The sequence below is a fragment of the Heteronotia binoei genome, chromosome 1 (genome assembly GCF_032191835.1).
Source record: "Heteronotia binoei isolate CCM8104 ecotype False Entrance Well chromosome 1, APGP_CSIRO_Hbin_v1, whole genome shotgun sequence".
NCBI lineage: Eukaryota > Metazoa > Chordata > Lepidosauria > Squamata > Gekkonidae > Heteronotia > Heteronotia binoei.
The window spans coordinates 93,551,285-93,573,219 of NC_083223.1; the positions used below are offsets into that span (position 1 = coordinate 93,551,285).

Consider the following 21,935-nt stretch of genomic DNA (forward strand, 5'->3'; position numbering starts at 1 on the left):
CACGTGGTCAAAGAAGAAGACATTCAAAATACATGAAGATAGAAACCTAGGAAGCGTGGTACCACGTTACTGAATCTATACACATAGATAATCAACAAAAACCCAACTTTTAATTCATTCTTCTAAGATTACGTTTAATTCAAGGACTGTTGTTTTTGTTGGTTGAGCATACTGCAAACCTTGCATGTTGTACACAGAAGTAATTGTTGTTTAAACATTGCAAACTTTGCATGTTTTCTTAGATGTAATTGTTGTTAAAAAGTTGATTGTGGTACTTCTCTTTAAATGCCATGAACATAAATATTCAATACACTGCAGAGTGTCGTTAAGCCCTGATACAATGTTTGTGGAATGTGTGTAATTTTTATATTAAACTGTGATATATTTGTTGTAATTATTGTTTGCAAAGCATTTTGTTTCACAGCCTCATGTTTTGCTCACTGGGAGAGTGGCAACAATGGTTTCCCAGGAGGAAGTGGCTGGTTTGGAGGGTGGAGTTTATGTCATTGTTTCTGTTTGAAATCCCACCCTTCCTCAAACCCCACTCTCTCCAGGGTCCACCCCTCAAATCTCCAGGAATTTTCCAACATGGAGTTGGCAACCCTATGTCCTTTCCAGTGGCAGTAGCAGCAGAATAAAGGTTTTTACACATGACCAGGGGTTTGGGCTGGGTGTTGATGAGTCAGTCAGGACACCTGTTCAGCTGTTTCCGATCCCATTTTCTTTGGTTCCTGCTTTTCTTCCTGTTGCCTGTTTCCCATATTCATGTTTCTTTTCCTATCTTCAAACTAATTGTTCTACTTTACTCTACACTCCTGTCACGTCCTCTTTCCTTTCTGTCTCTTCTCAGACCTGCTTCCCTCCCTGTCAGTTCCTCACCTTCTTATGTGGACCACTCCAGCCCCAAATCCGTCCCAATGATGTTTATATTATGCTGTATACTAGACATAAGCTTGCCAGGCCATCTGCAGAGGTAGTCTGTCCACTAGGCAGACCTAGGTGGCTGCTTAGGGTGTAGGTCAGGGGGCACCAAATTGGGCCCTCCCCCTTGCCTCCCAGGTAATTGATATCACTCAGGAGGAGAAGCCCTCTTGGAGCTGGGCAGAGGCCATGCACTGCCCAGCCACCGTCCAACCTCCTCAGTGGCGCCTGCCCCACCCCACTGCCTAGAGGGATGGGGGCCTCACCTAGGGTGCCAGACATCCTAGGGCCACCCCAGGCCATCTGCTATAGCTGGTGCTCACTGCCATTCAGAGTGGAAGTGACTTAAGGGTACCTTTAGGAATCACCTTAACATTGCTGACATCACACCCACTCCCTATGTCTCTGCCCCCAGCCCTCCTGCTGGTTTCCAGATTCTGCTTTACAATCCTAACCAGACATGTTTAGTTAACAATTTGACCAGACTAACACTAATCCTATGAAGATTTACTTCGAAGTATTCAGCGAGGCTTATGCTCAGGTAAGAATGCATAGGATTGCAGCTAAATTTTGTTTAAAGGTTATTTGGGAAAGTGTCCTACAATAGAGAATGTAGTGAGTTAACTCATTTTGTACATAAATCTAGGTTTTTGCTATGTCTAGAAATGTATCAATCTGACCTCACACAGATGGATAAACTCTGAAGGCTTCTATTGCCTTCTAGAGTCACCAAAGGTCTATTTTCAGAAAGTTAAGATAAATTTCAGTCCAAATGAAAACAGATTTATATTTTTTTTCAGTACCTGAGTGCTGCCACTAGAATATTGGCTCTTGAGGTAAATAAGGGAAAGCAAAATTGGGGGAGGGGGGAATTCATAACCCCAACATGTTGTTAATAAATATTTATAGTGAACATAGTATAGAGAATATCTCTGAGAAATGTAGTTTTCATTTTCTGTTCCTCAGGCATTTATAATGCAGTCTGGCAGCTGAAATATACCTTTTGGGTGTCTTTTACATTCAGTTTAGTTTTCTGAAAATACCAGTTTTTGTTTTGTTTTTGTTGTTTTGCTGCATTCCTGGCATAATATAATGGTCATTGTGATCTAATCCCATTGCTGCTTCTGTAGGAATCCGCAATATTTCTCAGAAGTAAAAACTGAGTGTTGTTGGGACATTACTGATAAACTGATGCTGGGGTAAACTACATATTTTTAATGATAATTTTATAGAGAGTTTTGAAATACTCCTAGTAAAAACTAGCATTTTTTTTCCTTATGTATAAGCAGCAGCAGAAGCTCAGCAAGGGATTTGGGTCACCAGTGCCTCTGAACTCTGTTCCTGCCTGGAGCAACCAACTTCCCTCCCCTCCCCTCCTTATTCTCCAGGCAGCTTTAAACAAAAAATGTCAAGCAGTGCATGCTGAAACCATGTCCTGAATTGTCACACAATTATTGTAGCAAGATATCAAGAAGCCCTACTGGGCATACACTTTGGTTGCCAGCCTCCAGGTGGGGCCTGGGTGATTCCTGGAATTACAATTGGTCTCCAGACTACAGAGATCATCTGTTCCTCAGGAGAAAATGACTGCTTTGGAGGCTTGAGTCTATGGCTTATAGTCTGTTGAGATTTCTTCTTCTTCTTCCAGGCTTCTTTCCCAAATCTCCAGGAATTTTTCAATCCAAAATTGGCAACTCTAGCATGTGCAGCTTTCTGGGTTATATTTAAAGATGGGCTATATTTAAAGATGTCTGTGGGAGTAAGGAGGAAAGAAGTGTGTGTGGCAAGGGTGGGATATGAGGAAAAACAGGGCAGCAATGAGGAGTGCTAGGCAATGCTGGTGATAGAGGCTGTCATGTCTCAAAAAATCCACTGTCCTATAAGGTGACTGCCTCACCTCATTCTTGAGTAAGGATGAGCATGAACTGGCTCACAAATTGAAGTTCATGATAAATTTTATGGCAGTTCATGGTTTGTAAACTGAAGTTAATTGCAGGTAAATTTGGCATGAACTTTCAAACAGTTTGTGCAATTTCAAAGTGATTTGTGAATGGATGCATTTCCAGACAGACCATCTCAGCTCAAACAAAATGCTTACTAAACTTCAAAGAAACTGGGCGATGGAGAAATTCTCCAGTCTTGGAAACACTCTTGTGAGTTTCAAACTAGTTCTTGTCAGTTTCAAGAGGGTTCCCCTCCCCTTGCCCCCATTCCTTTGTGCTTCCTTCCCATTTTCTTGCACAGAGCTTGCAAACACCCCCCTTGCTTGGATTTGTTGTGATACTGTGCTTTGAGAGCAGTCCTTTTACGCTTGCAGTGCCAGTGGCACTGGTGCTGCTGGGAATTCTGCACATTATATCTGGTTGTGCTGGGATTGCAAAATCGCCCCCCCCACACACACACACACTTGGATTTATTGTGGCACTGTGCTTTGAGATTAGTCCTGTTAAACTTGCAGTGCCACAGCAGTGCTTGGTTCTGCTGGGCATTCTGTAAACTGAACTGGTTGTGCTGGGCTTAAAAATGTCCACCCCCTTCAGTCTGTACTGAAGTGATTCTCTGGTTTGACATTATTCTTATTGTACTTGCATTGCTGCAGTGGCACAGGGTTCTGCTGGTAATTTGTACATTGAACTGCTTGTGCTGAGCTTGCAACCCCCCCAATTGTTTGGATTGTGATTCTGTGTTTCACATCAATTCTGTTGAGCTGTCATTACCACAATGGCACTGGGTTCTGCTGGGCACTAGTACATCACATTGGTTCTGCTGAGCTTGTAATCATCCCCCCCTTGCTTGAAGTGTGATTCTGTGCTAGAGCAGTCCTGTTGAGCTGGCATTGTCTCAGTGGCACTGGATTTTGCTGGGCAGTCTTTGAGTGCATTTGTATTTCTGGGAACTCCGGACACTGCTGGGCTTGCAAAAATGCCCCCCTCCCATACACCTTCAGTTTCTATTGCAGAGATTCTCTGGCCTGACGTTAGTCCTGTTAGGTTTACATTGCCACAGTAGCACTGGCTCTACTGGACACATTGCACTGGTTCTGCTGGGCTTGCAAAAATTGCCCCCCATATTCAGTTTCTACTACAGAAATTCTCTGGGACTTTTATTCTGTTCTGCTGGGCTTCTATTGCCCTTGCTTTTTTGCTGTTTTCCCCCTCTATTGAAAACCATGGAAGATGGTGGCAACTTCTTTGGAGTTCAGACCCTCTAATTCCAATCCTCACCAAACATGGAGGACAGGTAGAGTAGAGTCAGCCAGAGAGCCCCTGTGAGTTTGGTCTCTAGCACACCAGGGGTGGCATTCTACTGCATCACGAACCTTACAAACTGAACCGGTTCATTTCACTCCTAAAAGTTTGTGATTGTTCATGGTTCACAAACCAGGTACACCACAAACCATGAACCCAACCACATTTTTCCAGTTCATGCCCATCCCTATTCTTGAGCAAATTCTGAACAGAATCATTTTGCATATTAGATTATGTGACATACTAGAAGTTATAAAGGGGTATGAACACATCTCTACCCAGCACAGGAATTGTGATTACATGATGCAGAGGTAGAGATATCAAAAGTAACCATACAACCATATCAAAAGTAACCATATCAGTTTTAATGAATGATTAGCATTTGAATGATATATTGTGTGTGCACATATCTATTTTTAGGTTATACACATATGTTGAAGCCATACTAGCCTTCTCCAGATGGCATCTGCATGCATAAAGAGGGAGTAGAAATGAGCACATTGACCCTGCCACTACCTCGTACCATCACCAGACTGTGAGCATGCACTGGCTCCTGCTTTTTCTCAGCATGCTTTGTTTGAAAAAAACAGACACCATCTGAAGAAGACTACTGTATGTAGGACATTTCCATAGCAATAAACATATTGGCTGCCTATTTTTATCCAGGCCCAATGCTAAGGGTGCCTGCGCCCCTAGGCCGAATTCCACTCCTCCACCCCCCCTTGTCTTTGCTTTTCCATGCGTGCATAGCGTGCGTGCACTGATGATGTCACAATGATGCCACTGCCACCTCTACCCTCCCACTGCCACCCCCCACCCCCTGAGTCTCAGGAGACCTCGGCAAAGTTCAGAAGGGAAGGGGGCGGAGCAGGTGGTCTTAGAGCTGGGCTCTGAGTGCCCTCACTTCCACCCCCCCCCCAACTTCGCCAAAGCCTCCCAAGTCTTCGGAGACCTCGGCAAAGTCTGGAAGGGAAGCGGAGCGGGTGTGCTTAGAGCTGGGCTCTGAGCACCCTCGCTTCCATCCTCCCTGACTTTGCCAAAGCCTCCGGAGCCTCGAGAGACCTTGGGAATGTCCAGAAGGGAAGGGGGTGAAGCGGGTGCACTTAGAGTTGGACTCTGAACACCCTTGCTTCCATCCCCCCAACTTTGCCGAAGCCTCCCGAGCCTCAGGGGGCTTGGGGAGAGGGGGTGCCTTGTGGTGCCCCAGGCCAAGTGGCGCCCTAAGCGGCCACCTGCTTGGCCTACTCCCATGCGCCGGCCCTGCTTTTATCTTTCCAGTGGGTTGTATGATACTAGGGAGAAAGTAAATTTTATCCATGTCTCATTTCATTTGTGCTTCCTCTTCTGTATACATTTCCTTTCATTATTAGTATAAAATATTATGTCATTAAAAAAAAATACTCTCACCATCTACTCTACCCATTAATTTTGCATACCATCCCCATGATCTGTCCTATATTTTTAACTAGAGACTTCTGGATAGGAACTGAGATGCTTTTGAATTTGGCCTAGCACTTTGCTGTCATGATGTAAATTGTCAGTAGCAGTAGTAGTAGCAGCAGCAGCAGCAGTAGCAGTAGAAGAAGAAGTACCCTTCTATCTATTAACTGAGTTGAGTAATTAGATTATTTGACAGAGGAGCTGACTTAAAGTGACTGTATCTCTCCTTAAAATTGTTGCAAAAGAGGTAAACAGACAACTGGAAGTATTTGAAAGCTGTTATTCATATAAAAAGAAGCTGCCTTACTTGCATGAAGGGTAGTCATACAGTTATACCTATTTATTGAACTGTAAGGGGTAGTAACATTGAGCTGAATTCTGTACAGTAAGAATGAAAGGTGAAAATTATGCATTATGTTTTTAAGCACGTGTGTTCCAGGTTTCCCATACCTGACTTTACTTTACCAACAGCTACACAGCAATTTCAGGGAACATCATTTTTAAAGCATGTAGGCACCTCATTTAGTTTGGAGATGAAGTGTGGGGAAGGGGCTATTGCCATCCCCTGCAGCATTAAAAGCATAATGTGCAGGTTTTTTTCCCAAAAGTCTTGCAGAATTAGATTTTCCCTTATACCCCTTTCCCCAACTGTTGATTATGAGCTTCAAAAACAAATACTGAGGGCTGGAGGTTCCATGTGGTTAAAAAGCCACACGACACGAGTGACTGTATTGAGGAAGGCAAAATGGACCACTGACTTCCCCTCTTCTATAGAAACCTGTGCATCATGGTTTTCATCTTAGCAGCCCCTTGCATCACATTTTTGAGACTCATAGATGACTGGTGGGGAAGGGGCTGATGGAGGGGAAAAAATCCATTTATGCCAGTAGTTTTAGCTGGCATAGCATAAAATGCAGTCCATTGAGCTTAATGTATGTCCAAAGGCTACTGGTGAGCACCTTTCTGTACAGTTTAATTCATAGCACTGTAAGCTTTTAAGCTTCTATTAGGGTTTCCATCCAAGTCTCAACATGAAAAGCGCTTATGTCAGTGATTTACTCCCTGCCAAAAATAAAACTGTTCTGTGGTTACATTATTAATTCATATCATTTGTAAAGTGTTTAGTCTCTGGGCACCACCCCCTCCAAGCCCACAACAACAATATCTCATTAAAATTAAGAGCAAAACCCTCTACATAATAAATGGGCTTTCAAAAGTAATCATATTGGGAGGAAAGATTGGCATTTATCTTGGGAAAGGAGAAAGCACAGCAAACTCAGTTGCTGATCTAATATACAAAGTCCCAGATCACATTTCAAAAAACACCATTGCATGTGACTATGAATGCCTGTGCATGCGCTGGGGCTTTCTCCACCACCAGCAGCTTTTTACAATGCCAGGGTAGTCTTAATTATTCTGGCACCCTGGACAGAAGTCAAAAATGGGTCTTCCTATGCCTCCTTTGCCCACCTGCCCCAACTGAGTACCAGTAGCACATGCCAACACTAGTGATGGAGAGTGGAGTACTTCGATCCTTTCCATCCATCTCTCTCTCTGTCAGAGCCCAGTCCCACCACCCAGCTGATTGTCTCACCTCACTATCTTGCCTGTTCCTGCTGTGGAGGGCAGTCAGAGCCCCCTACACCCAACCGATTGCTTGTTTGCCCCTACTGCTGCCTTACATTGAAGATACGGAGGGCAGCCAAAGGCCTCTCCCACTGCCCATCTGACTCTCTACTCATTGTCATGGCATACAGGCATCATCAAGCAATGTAAGCAGCTGTGCGAGGGGCTTGGTTGTTGCAGGGGTCCTCCATTATCCACTGCCTGCTCCCAAAACAGCCAGAGGGGCACAATGTAGTGGCATGGTGGGAAGGTGAAGTTGCACTGTAGCACTGATGGCTATGACAGAAGGTGGTAGGCTCCTCCCCCCCCCCCCCCCCGCTCTTCAATTTGGAACTCAGGGCATCTACTGCAACTGTCCCATATTTAATATCTGCATACTGCAAATGTTAGAAGGTGTTTCTAAAGTTGCCCTGAATGCCATTGGTAGCTTGTTGTGCAGTGCTTGAGGACAGGTTGGGGACATAGTAGCTCTCATTCCTATAGAGTTCACTCCCAGGCCCTCTAGCATGGAATTCTAAATTAAAGTATGTTCTGTAGTTTTAGTATGGCAGGTCAAGAGTCTTTTAAGAATATAGTCTATTAAGAATATATGGATCATTTCCAGAACAAGTTTTTGTAATATAGTTTGAAAAATGCTGTACCACATAGCAGTACAAAATCCATGGAAAGAGTTTTTCATCTTTATTTATTTATTTATTTATTAGTTATAAATTGTCGTAAGAGTTTTTCATGATTGTAGAACATCCTCCCCCTTGAAGTGAGGTTAGCACCATCTTTCCAAATTTTCTGAAAGGGGCTGAATATATTTCTTTTCTTTTTTAAAAAAGTATATAACAGAGACTAGAGGAGAGCTGGGAAAACATATGGTTGTAACTAATATTTTATGCATCTCTGTAGTTTTAATGTGAAATCTCATATCTCATTATTTTCTAATAGTCAAGTATGGCCCGATCTGAAGAAACTTTATTACACAAATTGAAGCCTTCTTAACAGAAGACAGATTTTTCTCCAAACATGAAGAATCCCTGGGGTTTACAGAAAAACCTTAAAAGCCTTGGGGGGGGGGGGGGTTGGAAATGGAAGAGAGGTATGAATACCTCAAAGCATCTCTGTTTTGAGGCATTTATACCCCTCTTCTATTTTTTTCCAGGCTTTTAAGATCTTTATGTAAACCTCAAGGATTAGTTGTTGCAGGAGCATATGCAGGCAAGTCTTCTTTTGTAGGTGCTTGGTAGAAGATGCCTGCACTTCACCTGGGCCACTACCATGTTAACTGTCTTCACCACCACTGTCACCCCTAAGTCCATATCAGCTCTCAGCATTGTCATGGTAGCCCTTGGAGCTCCTGGCATCACTACCCGAGCTTTCACACACCTACCAGCATCAGCACTGTGGCCAGGGAAGTTCCCAGTATGTCTGACACTGCCCCCAGGCCCAGCTTGGAGGGATATGGCCCAGTTAGGGCTGGAGATGTACAAGGAGGCAGCTTCCCCTAGGATGGGGAGAGGTAAGTCAGAGGATGGAGGAGTTTAAGCACAGCAGCGAGTGTTTGGAGGTAGAGAAGCAAGGATGGAGGGAAGTAGGAGAGAGAGGAGGAAGAAGAAGATATTGGATTTATATCCCGCCCTCCACTCCGAAGAGTCTCAGAGCGGCTCACAATCTCCTTTACCTTCCTCCCCCACAACAGACACCCTGTGAGGTGGGTGGGGCTAAGAGAGCTCTTACAGCAGCTGCCCTTTCAAGGACAACCTCTGCCAGGGCTACGGCTGACCCAAGGCCATTCCAGCAGGTGCAAGTGGAGGAGTGGGGAATCAAACCCGGTTCTCCCAGATAAGAGTCCACACACTTAACCACTACACCAAACTGGCTCTCGAAGGAAAGGCAAGAGGAGATGGTGCAGAAGATGGGATGAATGGCTGGGAAATAAGGGTGGGGAAGGTTATATGGAGGGGTGGAAATGTAGGGTGAACAGGATGCCCCCCTTTCCTGCAGTTTTCTTGCCAAATCTGTGGATACACAAATCTGAACTTTGGAGTGTTGAATGGACAAGATGGATCTTTGAACAAACCTGAAAAGTGCCTCAAGGTCTACAGAAAAACTTGAAATCTAGAAAAAATACATTGGGGTTAAAACCCAAAATTATAAAAGGAACACCTATAGTTTTAAGAACTAAATGTCCTTGTGGGCTGTTGCTAGGCAACCACAAGTATTGCCAGCCAGTTCTAGCATTGGCTTCTCTCTGTAAAAAGGCAGGGGGAGGGTAGGTTCCTTTCCAGGGCTGTTTTGGCCTTTGAGAGAAGAATCATTGGGTTAGATCTGAAACCAACCACTGGCAGCTTGCTACCATGCAACATCCATGACTTACCTAGGCTGGCTGCATTCTACTATTCAATAGCAGCTATTCCATAAAAAAACAGTGTGGTGTCATGGTTAAAGTTTTAGAATAAGACTTCAAATTTGCATTCTCTTATGAAAACTCATAGGGTAACCTAGTGCCAGTTACACAACAGCAGAACACAGTATAATATGAAGTGAGGCAAACAGTGGCACCTGACGTGGCACAGTGCAAGAAAAGACAAGTGCTGGTGCCTTATGCAAGGTAAGGAAGGTTGCAGTGCCCAGCCCAACCCCACCCCACCCTATGCAAGGTGAAGTAGACAGTGGTTCTTGGCCTGACACACAGATAGTAGCACCCAGCTTAGCCAAACCTGAGTGAAGCAAAGCAAACAGTGGTGCCTAGCAGGGCATGGCCATGCCCCACACAAGGAGGCATGAGGTGAGGGCATATGTTAGTGCCTGGCCCATGCAAGATGAGAGAGGTAGCACTAAGCCCACATGAGATGTGCCCAAGGTGAAGAAAGCAGCATCCAGAGAACTGGTTAGGCAGGCTGCTTCTTCCTCCCTCCTTTGGGGGACATATCCAGCTGGGGGAGGGGTCTTTTGCCAGGATTTTGCTTTCCCAATCTGAGATAGGGATAAACTGGAGGAGATAAAAATTATGTAAGCTACTTTGGGTTCCCATTATGGAGAAAGGTGGACCATAAATGAATTAAACAAATAATAAATATAGCTAAAGATGGGGGACCAAGTAAAAGTTGGGTTGATAGGCAAGTTGCTGGGAAGAAGAGAAGAAAGCAGAGATGTGTGATGATATGGGGACTGTTAAGTGGAGTGAAAGAGGAAACAGTGTAGGATAGGTGAGATGGGGGAAATGGAGTTCCCCTCACAATTCCTTGCAGTATTCAACTGGGTACCAAGCATCTTGTTTCTTTATTGGTATGCCTGTATTGTTAACTGCTATTCTAATGTGTTGCACATCAAAGCCATGTAACCTCTTCCTTAGTTCTCACTAGTAGCAAATGCAGGAATGTCCTCTTTGAAGTTAAGGCCTCCAGGAACACTTTCTCAGGCTCAGGTAGAAATTCCTAAGGTATCTTTGATGTGCCCCCTTAAAGCTAGTATTCTGGAGTTACAATGTATCACTTCCAATCTGGTGCCTATCCGAGCACAATGGATTATTAATAAACCAATACTTTGTTTCAAAATCAAGGACTGGTTATTTTGAGATCTAATGCTTGATACTGGGCCTGCTCTGGCAACCACCACTGTGTAATTGACCTATAATTTTCCTGGATAGAGGGTGCCAGTGGTAGGGAAGGGTGGAAAAATGAAAACGGAGACAGAGGTACATTGACTGGTGGATGGGAAGAAAAGAAAGAGGGAAGGGAGAGAAGTTATAGCGGCTTTCAAGGAAGGGAAAGACAAAATAATGGGAAAGTAGGAAAGGAGATGTACCCTGCAAGTCTTTGTGAGTCTCTACTTGTGTGTGTATGGCCGTTTTCGCACTTAGCGTTTGCTCTCCTTTTTCCGCGGCGCAATTATGTCCGGATCATTTTTCTCGTTTTCCCACTAGTGACTCTTTGCGGAGTCGCCTCCCCTGAAGCCCCGGCTCAAATCGTTTTCCCACTGGCATCGGCTTGAGTCCGATGCCCTGTCAATCATTTTTTTTTTAAGCGCAAGTCTGGTTGTGTAATGACGTACTAACGTACTAACGTAACATCGAGCTGTTCCCTCCCCTTCTTTTCTTGGACAAACCGCATCACGTGTGCTGCTGCTGCTTATGGATTGGCTGCAGCTGTAGAATCCTCCACAGCCCTTTATGTATTAACGGAAGCATTCACAGTGGAGAATCCTAGCACTAGATTCCCCCCCCCCAAATTCTGAAGCACTAGATCCCCCCCCCCAAATTTCCTCCGCTCTCTTTCCCCTCCCCGGCTGGCGCTTGCAACGGGGACCTGACTGATTCCTGCTGCCAGAGCTCCCCCCCCGCTCCATTCTCTCCTTCCCCTTCTGTGGCGCGTGTGAGGAGCTCGCTCGCGTCTACTTTCTAACCGAGCGGAATGTAGCCAGGGAGAAGAATGCAGGACTCCAACTTCCCATTTTATACATGGCGATTTTGTGCAGGTCCAGAAATCCTGGTGGCACAGCTGAGGGAGGCATTCCCTTTTTAAAACACACACACATGGACGCTTTGGCCCGCACCGGCACTACATTCCCCCCCCCCCAACAATGGTCGTTTTCGCATTATCGAGATAACGCAACAGCGGAATAACGCAACTAAAGTCAATAATAAAAAAAAATTCTAACGAAACCAATTGAAGTGCCAATTGAGGCTATTCCAGGAGGGGTTTTTTTTCTATTTGTTAATTTCAAAATATCGCTATTACGCAAAACTGTGAAGTTTAAAAAAAAAATGGCCGTGCCGGCACTTTGGGGAAGCGCCGCGAAAGGCTGATGATTGGCCAAGCGGGTGGATGGGGTGGGAGGACGGAAAGGGAGAGGGTGACGCCCCCAAAGCAGTCGATCCGGCGTGGATGGATTTCGCACAGGAAACTCCGCTGAGTGGATCTGGAGTGGATCCGGAGGTTTTCGGAAACTCCGGCAACTTGCTGAAAAACATACTCCGGCGTAAAATCCCTGAAGCGCCGGAGCAAAGCGCAGCGCCGGAGCAACATGTGCGAAATCCAAGAGAAGATCCGGAGGTAAATGGGGCACTACGCCGGAGCAAACGCTAGTGCGAAAACGGCCTATGTGTATAGGGTTGCCAGGCCCTTTCTTGGTCAAAGAGAGGGGATTTGAGGGACATTCCAGGAGTGGGCAGGATGTCACGTGTGATATACCCGGCATGATGATGTCACCTGAAAGGGATGTCATCATGTTGGTGATATTGGAGGTGACACTATTTTTTGGGCAAAACTCTATGGATCTTTTGGCTTCAAAATCATACAGTTTGCCCAAAAACCAGAGCGTTGCTGTATAATGTCCCCAGCCCAATGATGCCACCTGGAAGTGATGTCATCATTTTGGCAACATCACACTAAATGTCCTGTTAGGGAGTGGGGTTTCCCCCACTGGCCAGCTGGTCAGTGGCATGCCAGGGCCCCCAAGAGCAGGGGAACCTCCTGTCTTCCACTGTCACTGGCCCCTCCTGTCTTCCACTGTATATATATAAACCTTTTAATAAATGTTTTTAATTAAATGTAATAACAGGCTGAATTATTATACAAACTGCATACAGTGTTGACTGACACATGGACTCATGTTCACATGACTTTTCAGCCAGAATGGGGAAAAAAAGTTTTGCAGGTTTGCGTTGTCAGCTTGGACTTTGATAATGTATTCTGAGGAGCAAAACTGCAATTGTTTGGTTTGCAGATGAGTTTTGACAGAGTGACATTGCTAATGATGCCTGTTATTCAGGACTAGATATTAATTATATGGTGGCTGATCATTCTTTTGTCATGCTTATGGCTCAGAATGATTGGCTGATGCTTATTCCGGGTTTTGTTTTTTTGCAATGTAGAAGATAAGAGCAGCAGGCTACAGGAAGAGAAGTAGTTCATTCAGCAGTATGTAAATGTTGCATTTAAAGGGGCATATGCATTTCCCCAAATGATTTAATCATTCATTATGCAGCAGGTGGCACAACATATCAATATAGCAATTGGAAAAATACTAAACACAAAACTGATAGGCATTAAACTGACATAAAGCAAGTCTAAAATATTTGACTAAAATCCAAAATCTACAGTTGGTATAGAAGTTGCAGTTGGTGTACAAGCTGCAGCCAGCTTAATGACAGGACTGGATCATAGGGTTGCTAGCCCCCAGGTGGGGCCTGGGAATCTCCCAATTTTACAACAGATATCCAGCTGGCAGAGATCAGTTCCCCCAGAGAACATGACTGCTTTGAAGGGTAGACTCTATGGCATTGTACCATGCTGAGGCCCGTTCCCTTCCCAAACCACACCCACTCCTGGATCCACCCCCCAAAGTCTCCAGGTATTTTCCAACACAGACCTGGCAACCCTAACTGTATCACTGCAATCACTTCAATCTTGTTTTATATACATTGGCTTTCATTTTGTTTCAGTGCTCAATTCAAGGCACTAGTATTAAACTTTGAAGTCTTTAAAGACAAGCATACTTTAAGGAATGCCTACTCCTATATGAATGTACCTGTCCAGTCAGGTCATCTTCATAGGCCCCATTTCTGGTGCCCCTACCATCTAAGGCTAGAAGTGTGGCAACCCAGCCCAGTGGCCAGAAAATTTTTGTTGGAGGGGCCTGGGAGCTAAAAACTTTGGTGGGGGGCAGCCCACTCAGTCCTAGCTTTTTCACGCTGCTGCTCTCCCGTTCTCTCTCTCTTGCTTCTGATCTCTCACTGACTGTCCCCCTCTCTCTCCCCCTGCCTTCCTCTTAGCCCTCTCCCTGCTGGTTGGCTTCCCTCCAGAGCCCCATTCCAAGGACTTTTGCCTTTGGGCAGGCTGGTGGGAGCTCATCCAGCTGCCAAGACCAAATATGCTGTTCCCTGCTTGGAGATGCTATGCCCAGTGTGAAATCAGAACCCAACTGCCCCTCCTGCTGGGCCTGGGGTGAGCGAGCAGGCGAGGGGCTGCTGCAGCTGGCAGGCAGAGGAAGGGGTGCTGTGAGCAAAAGGCCTTGCTGCTGCTGCCAGCAGAGGGACACCCCAGCCCAGATCGCCCAGCCAGACAGAGAGGAGAGGGCTCACTTTGGTGCCCATGTTGCCCTCGGAAGGGCACTCCCTTGGTGCAGGTGGTGGGCGCCTTACCTTGGCTGCAGTGCTCGGGTTGCCAGGCTGGCCTCGGTTGAGGAGGAAAGTTTTCACCAAGCAGGAGCTCAAAATGGGGCAGAGAGGTGGAGGACTGGAGGAGAGTGAAGGTGGCATGCTCTGCTTGTCTCTCCCTCCCTTTTTTGCGGGTCCTGGAAGTCTTCCAACAGAGGGGCCCTACATAGGGAAGGGGTTTTTTTAATAGAGCAGCCTGGCTTCTGCCCCTCCCCATAGCTATGGGCCTGTGGTAACCTGAAACAAAGCCTTTTCAGTTGTGGTGGTAATACTTTTGAACTCTCTCTTGGGTTGCCAGGCAGTTACTGACAACTGGTGGGAGGGCTGGGGGGTAGCAGTGTCCTGGGGGGGAAATTAAAAAGAAAAGAAAAATAAGACCTCATCTACTTACAGGAGTAGAATTCCTGGTGATTCCTAGAACCTGGCAAAGGGTAGCTCTAGAAATCACCTGAAATTCTGTGGTAACCCCAGATGTTGTTGTTTTGTTTGGTATTCCCCTTGTAATTGTGATTCTTCTCCCTCCCTGAATGCATTGTTATGTGTGTTTGTGTATGTTTTATTTATTGAATTGTTTAAATGTTTTTCTGTATGATCATATTTTAAATATCGTTTTAATGTTGAAATGTTTTAATGCTGTGATATTTGCCACCTCGGGGACCCTGTTTGGATGGACAGGCAGAACATAAATGTGTTAAATAAATAAATTCCGAATAAATAAATACTAAAGGATCCCCAAAGGACTGAAAAACTAAGCATAATCACCCAAGTATTTATTCATATTTATGATGTTAGGATGGCTACCATTGTAGACATAGCCTTCTCTTGATGCATTAAAAACATAGTCTCTGTTCGACATTTAAAAATCTAACTTTAATATTTTGAAAATACCAGAAATCTATCATTGAAAATAGCCAAGACACATTACGCAGTCCGTTGAGAATGTTCATCAGTAACCTTTGCATTTCATTTTTCTCTTTCAGGGTCTCCATATAGAGACAAGATAACTATAGCAATTCTTCACTTGCAAGAAGAAGGCAAGTTGCATATGATGAAGGAGAAATGGTGGCGAGGTAATGGTTGTCCAGAGGAAGAAAGCAAAGATGCCAGTGCCCTGGGAGTACAGAATATTGGTGGCATCTTCATAGTTCTGGCAGCAGGACTGGTACTTTCCGTCTTCGTGGCAGTGGGAGAATTTTTGTACAAATCCAAAAAAAATGCTCAGTTGGAAAAGGTAAATATTGTCCTTTCTACATTTAATTTTGCAATTATAATCTTAGCTTATTGGGCAGCCATCTGAAAAGCCATTCTGATGTCTTTCAATAGAGTATAACTCAGGTCACTAGTTCATAGTGAATGAGCACTAGAGTATTCATCTTTACAGCTTTTAATTTGTCTTTAATATTTTTAATTGTAGCCAGCTTTCAGGACAAGTGACTATTTCTCCTCTTATTCAAGCTTGAAAAAAGACACCTTTTTACTCCTGGAAGTTCACTGCAGTTAATGTTATGGATGAAGAAGAAAGCAAATCTGTAATGGGAAATAAAATTAACCTTCTACAGCTAGATCTGGGTTTTTAAGTGGCAGAACTCTCTATCAGTCCAGAGTCAGATGTCTAGAAAACATTTTTCAATATGACCTTTCTGGAAGATGTTTACTCTTCAGACATATGGTGGTAGCATCTGGAAAAGTATTAGACCAGTATATTATGGGTTTACTACTGATTATGATTTTATCTCTTGTAACCAGGACTCATCCCAGTTTTAAAATATAGAAAGTGGAACTTGTAATATACTAAATGAAGAAGTGGATAACCACTTTTCCCCAGCAGTCTTAAGCCTAAGTTTTGTTTAAATATGATGTGTATATATGTAATATATAAAACTGAACTAAACTGTATCTTCTATTTCTATGCCATACTTTGAATTTATATTTTTAAAATTTGGCGGAAAATATGTCATGCATAATTGAGGAGCTTGTGACATCCTTACATTTCTGTTTTAATATTTTTACTTGTATTAAAATTGGTAGTAAATCCAAGAAGCATACACATGTAGAGTTTTCTTTTTCAGATGCTATGGTTAATATTTCAACTCATTTTAGCTGTTTTGGGACTTCTGACTATGCACTGATATAGAGGCACTTGTCTCTTAGAGCACATTGACTTGGAACTTAGTCCCATTGTTTGCATTGGTACGTGGAAATGTGCTTAGGATTTCAGTTTAGTTTCTTTTCATCATTGGACTATATATATATATATATATATATATATATATATATATATATATATATATATATATATATATATATATATATATATATATATATATATAAAATAATATATTGTTCAAGGAAATTTTTTTATATTAATCAGTAAGACTGGATGAGGTCACAAGTTTGTTATCAATTATTTGAACGTGCATGTCTTTCTCTACATTGTGCAATAACAAGAACAAGTCAAAAATTCTCCTTTCTCCAGTCATGTAAGATGATTAAATTTTGCCATGCTAATTTTGGAGGGTTTTTTATTCGCTGAAATGATTTTTTTTTTAATTTTAGAAAATGACTGTTGATTTTAAATAATTCATGTACATCACAATGGCTTTATCAATGTTGAAATAATATGTTAGATATCAATGACAGCTTTTTTGTATCAGTATATATATTTTATATATATATAATACACAAAGGTTGAACCATTTATTGTGAGTTTCATGCCTCCAACCCGGCCAAGAGCTGGAAAAGAACTGGGTTGGCTGGGCAGGGTCGAGGCTATAAATAGCTCCGATGCTCCGCCCGCAGCACCCGGATGGCCAGGAAGCTCTCCAGCCTCCCATCCTTCTGGGGAGGCAAAGAACGGCCCCACGGCGCGCAGCCGCATTGCGGCACAGCCAGAGCGGGGCCGAATAAGTGTTAATAGGTGATATCTACTATCTGCCATCTCAGGAAGCTTTCTAATTCTCAAGCCATTAACCAGACAAAGCACTACCAGTTCTCACTTCTGTATGCAGTTGCCATCACTGAGAGGAAACCTTATGCATTTGTGAACTTTTACCTTGATAACTGCAGTTAGTATTATTTGACTTCTTAAAGAAATATTTCTTATGTGACAGCTTTATCACTTCAAAAGCTGAATGTGTGAATTAGTCTTAGTAACAAAAAATAAACAAAAATAGTAAGTCATAATTAGAGGGCAGCAGTGGCCCCAACTTTAGTGCATAGCGATATTTTTGGCTACTGTTTCAAAGCTGCCCCTAAGAAAAGGGTCGATCTCTGCACCTAACAATGATAACCAAAAAAGAGGGAGAGTCATGATGGTCCCATTTCTTCCTATATCCTTTCATCACAGACACGTGGCGGTCTACATTTGTCTGTCATTGTATCTGTTCATACCAGTAGAGGCCACTATATACTCAGATGGTTGCTTTTGCACAAGGCAAACCAGGCCAGCCAATGATGTCATTCATTAGTGCCAGTGGAAGCCACTGAGTTCTCTGCTGAAATGCAATATGACTGTACTTATGCAGGCAACCTAGATATCCCTCAGCTCACTTGCTCTGATAGCAGCAAGTAGTCAAGTATTTTACGATGTAGAAACACATAGGTTGCTAACTGCCAATTAGTTATTTTTTATTATTTCTGCATTTTACATTCAAAAATGAACTTGTAGCAGTTATGCCAATCCGTTTGCCAAGTGTAACATTAAACAGGGATCCACAATCAGAATATGTAACTGACCCTATAAAATATACATCATGTGTTTATCTTCTGATTTGGGACTTGTGTTGTTTGTATGTGTATATTCTAGAATGTCTGTCTGTGGTCCATTGGAATACTATTCTGTCTTTACGCTTACTTTGGGTCTACTATCCTATGCCAGCACACAACTATATATATGAATGTGTATCATAATTGCAATGCCACTGCAACACTGCAAAATATAAAATGTGGTAGGTGTATCATGGATAATTTACAAGCGCAAATGTATAGGACTGATAAGTAAACAAAATTCTGCAATTGACATCTGAAAAATAGGGCAGTTTGAGTAATATATTTAGTATAACTCTGCTTTAGACATTGCATACTATCAGATTTTCTAAAAGAAGAAATATATACATATGTCCAGGAGAGCAGTCAAACATCAATGCAAACTGTGCAGGTGCATGAATTTTGATGACAGCTTTCTTTAAAAGAGAAGAAGGTTTATGGAATGTTTAAAAAAAAGAAAAGAAAAGGGAAGCCTCACTTGATCAGAATGAACCTGATAACCCATGACATTGTTTTGAAAAGTTTCAATAGAGTCTTGATTCATTGGGATAGGGGTGGCCAACAGTAGCTCTCCAGATGTTTTTTGTCTACAACTCCCATCAGCCCCAGCCAGCATGGCCAATGGCTGGGGCTGATGGGAGTTGTAGGCAAAAACATCTGGAGAGCTGCCGTTGGCCACTCCTGCATTAGGAGATCAGTACAGCTACCTTGTTCTGAAGTTATCAGATAGTTTGCGAATGTAGCTTGAATTCTGGAATGTCAAAATAAAACACCCTGATCAGACAAAGGGTGAATGAAAGATTGTTGTATGGGATAGAGGGTGGAGGGAGAAGCAGTAGCTCTGGATCTGGCACTTCTGGGACATATGTTCATTGGGGATGGGTACAAACTGGGAAAATGATTGTTTGTGTTGGTTCATGGTTAATTTGATTGCCTGAACTGGTCCGTGGTCCATTTGGTTCAGGAGACAATAGAAGAGCCTCCTTATGAATTAGAGAAACCAAACTCACAGGAAGCCTTCAGCAGGCTCTCCTCCACCAGCCTTCCAAGTTTTGTGAAGATTGGATCTTGGATGTCTGAGTTATAACCCCCCAAAGCAGGTGCCCCCAGGAAGGCTCAACTCTAGCTTCAAGTTCAGTCCCTGAAACCACAGCAAGGAACATCTTCCCAACTGGGAGACATGTTTTAAACATTGTCGCACTATGTGAGTGGGGAAAGGAGTCCTTCAAAGCCTCCCCTAAATCAGCCATGCAGCAACCAACTGTACTAATTCTTGTCTCTTTGTGCTACAAAGTGAAAATAGCTGAGTCAGAGTGTAGTATCTGCTTCCATAGAGCAGAATGGGAGCTCCATGCTTGGCTATGCTTGCCAATGAAACTATGGACAACTGCTTTGGGTGTTTCTTCAGCTGTCCACAAATCCACACCCAGCATTGCTTAGGAATTGACAGAATCAGCACCAGGCTGTCTGCAGAAAAAAAAAAAACCCTGCAAAAACAAACCAACAAACCACCATGGAGAAAAATTCAGTTTGTTTTTTGGTTTGGGGATGATGCAACCAAACAAACTGGTTCAAAAAGAACCACAAATTGGCTCAGTTTGTGTTCAAACCGTGGTTCATATCTTGGCTCATGCCTAGTGTGCATTTGTCATTGTAACACTAATATCTGAGTGCAGCAGTGGATTACCCACTGTATTCTGACTGTGCTGGTCATCTGGTTAGAGAGCATGGAGCATGGCCCAATGAAAGCTACTGTATTTGCAGCATGTAATGGTATCAGAGCAAAAGTAACATGGAGAACTCTCCCCCTGCCCCCAACACACACCAATATTTCCAACAGATTTAAGAGTGGCACAATGGGCAGGTATACATTGCTCTCTTCTGTTACCAGAAGAAGCTGATAGAGAGCAGATGTGTTATAAGTCCAGCGCTTTTGATCCCTTATGTGTTTGTACCTTATCCACCATCTAAGGTAACAGCTGCTTTTTTATCAAAGGTGAGCCACTGCTCTTGCACATACCTTAGGAATGAACATTTTCCTGGTTCAGAAAACATGCCATCTCCACCACATCCATGGATGAAAAATCAAATGCATTTATTCATATACTTCATTAATCAGAGCGTTATAAGAGGCTCTCTTTTGCTAAAGGTGGTAAACTATATGATGATGTATGTAACATTACAGTTGCAATATTACTTTGGTAGCTTTGATTCCAAGAATGTATGTTTTCAGACATCCTTGAAGTGATCATTTTTTAACTTGACACTTTAAAAATTTAGAGGCTGACTATTCTTAATTAGCCACAGACATAACAAGAGTCGGCCAAGCTAATCTATGGTTTGAAATTTCACAGGCAAGAAATTGTTGAAATGGAAAATGACTGACTGAATGAAACATCATTTGTGGATTCCTGAGCTGGCTTTTCATTTCTAATCTTTCTTAGTTATAATAAGTTGGATCTAAGGTCCTGTATTATGTTACAAGTCCCCAGACTCTGTAGAACAATTTTTGCAGGTGTGTTGGACTTCATTTTGAGAAACAGAGGGATCAGGAAACCCCTACATACAAGAGATAGGACTTTCTACTGCTGGCTGTGGAGCATTGCTGAATTCAATGCAATTTACTAAAAATGCTCCCCCCCCTTTCAGATTTTTCTCTGTCTCACCAATTTGGGCTCTTCCCTTGTCATTTATAATGCAAACACATAATTATGTCATCTACTTGGAGACATATTATTAAGCAGACATTTGTTTTCTAAGGCAATCTTGGCAATAAATGCTCATCCATTTGCATTTTATAATTGCTTCTGTTAGCAAACGACCTGCTCCTTGGTCATAACATTATGTTGGCACTTAGAGGTCATTGACTAAGCAATCTCAGAAACCAAAACCATGTTAGACAATTACCAATCTGTTTGTTGTTGATTTAGCTGATTTGAATGTCACAGGCTGCTCCTACATAACAAACTTACATAAGTACATGCTGTACAAGTGAAAAGAAGCAAGTACTTTATGTCTAATGATAAAGAAATTTCATATGGTGACAACAGGCTTTACCAGCCTTTGAAATAAGTCCACAAAATCTGCTATCCCATGGAGGTGTTTTACTAGACTGTCCAGGGCTTTTTTTGTAGCAGGAACTCCTTTGCATATAAGGCCACACACCCCTGGTGTTCATACATACTTATGTTATGTTTCTAGCATAGTGACACACACAAACAAAGGGTGGGGAACCTGTCTAGATTTACATTTTTTCCCTGCATAGTTACGTTGGAGTAATGATTTGTTGCATCACATGGTTAAGTGAGTGGCTGCTTAAAACCCTGAAGTATTCAAGTCTACTCGCCAGGTACCAATTTATCTATTGGCCTAGGGTTGCCAATTCAGGATTAGGAAATACCTGGAGATTTTAGGGGGTAGAGCCTGAGGAGAGCAGGGTTTGGGGCAGATCTGGACTTCAACAGGGAATACACCATAAAGTCCACTGTCTAAAGTAGTCATTTTCTCCAGAGGAACAGATTTTTAAAAATGTTTTACTAACAAAACAAAACTACATGATAGGTATACTCATTACTATATTTTCATATAAATGACCAGAGGAACAGATCCTGATAATCTGAAGGTTAATTGTAATAGCAGGAAATCTCCAGGTACGACCCTATTACCTAATTGGAAGATTCTTGGGGAAAGCAGTATCTTGGGAGTCTAGAGCACTGCTGTACTTAATTTGAAGGAGTTACATATGCCTAATTGCCCAACATGAGCTAGTTTTTTCAGCTGTGACCCTA

The 21,935-nt window shown here is 43.0% G+C and overlaps 1 protein-coding gene across 3 annotated transcripts in view; it reads left to right on the forward strand.

Moving 5' to 3' along the window:
* Positions 1-21,935, forward strand: part of GRIK2 (glutamate ionotropic receptor kainate type subunit 2) — an 896,645-nt gene that overhangs the window by 832,612 nt on the left and 42,098 nt on the right. For all 3 annotated transcript variants that reach the window (XM_060237503.1, XM_060237506.1, XM_060237504.1), the window contains exon 16: positions 15,363-15,613. In XM_060237503.1, the coding sequence (XP_060093486.1) occupies positions 15,363-15,613 (251 nt within the window). The remainder of the gene's footprint in view (positions 1-15,362; positions 15,614-21,935) is intronic.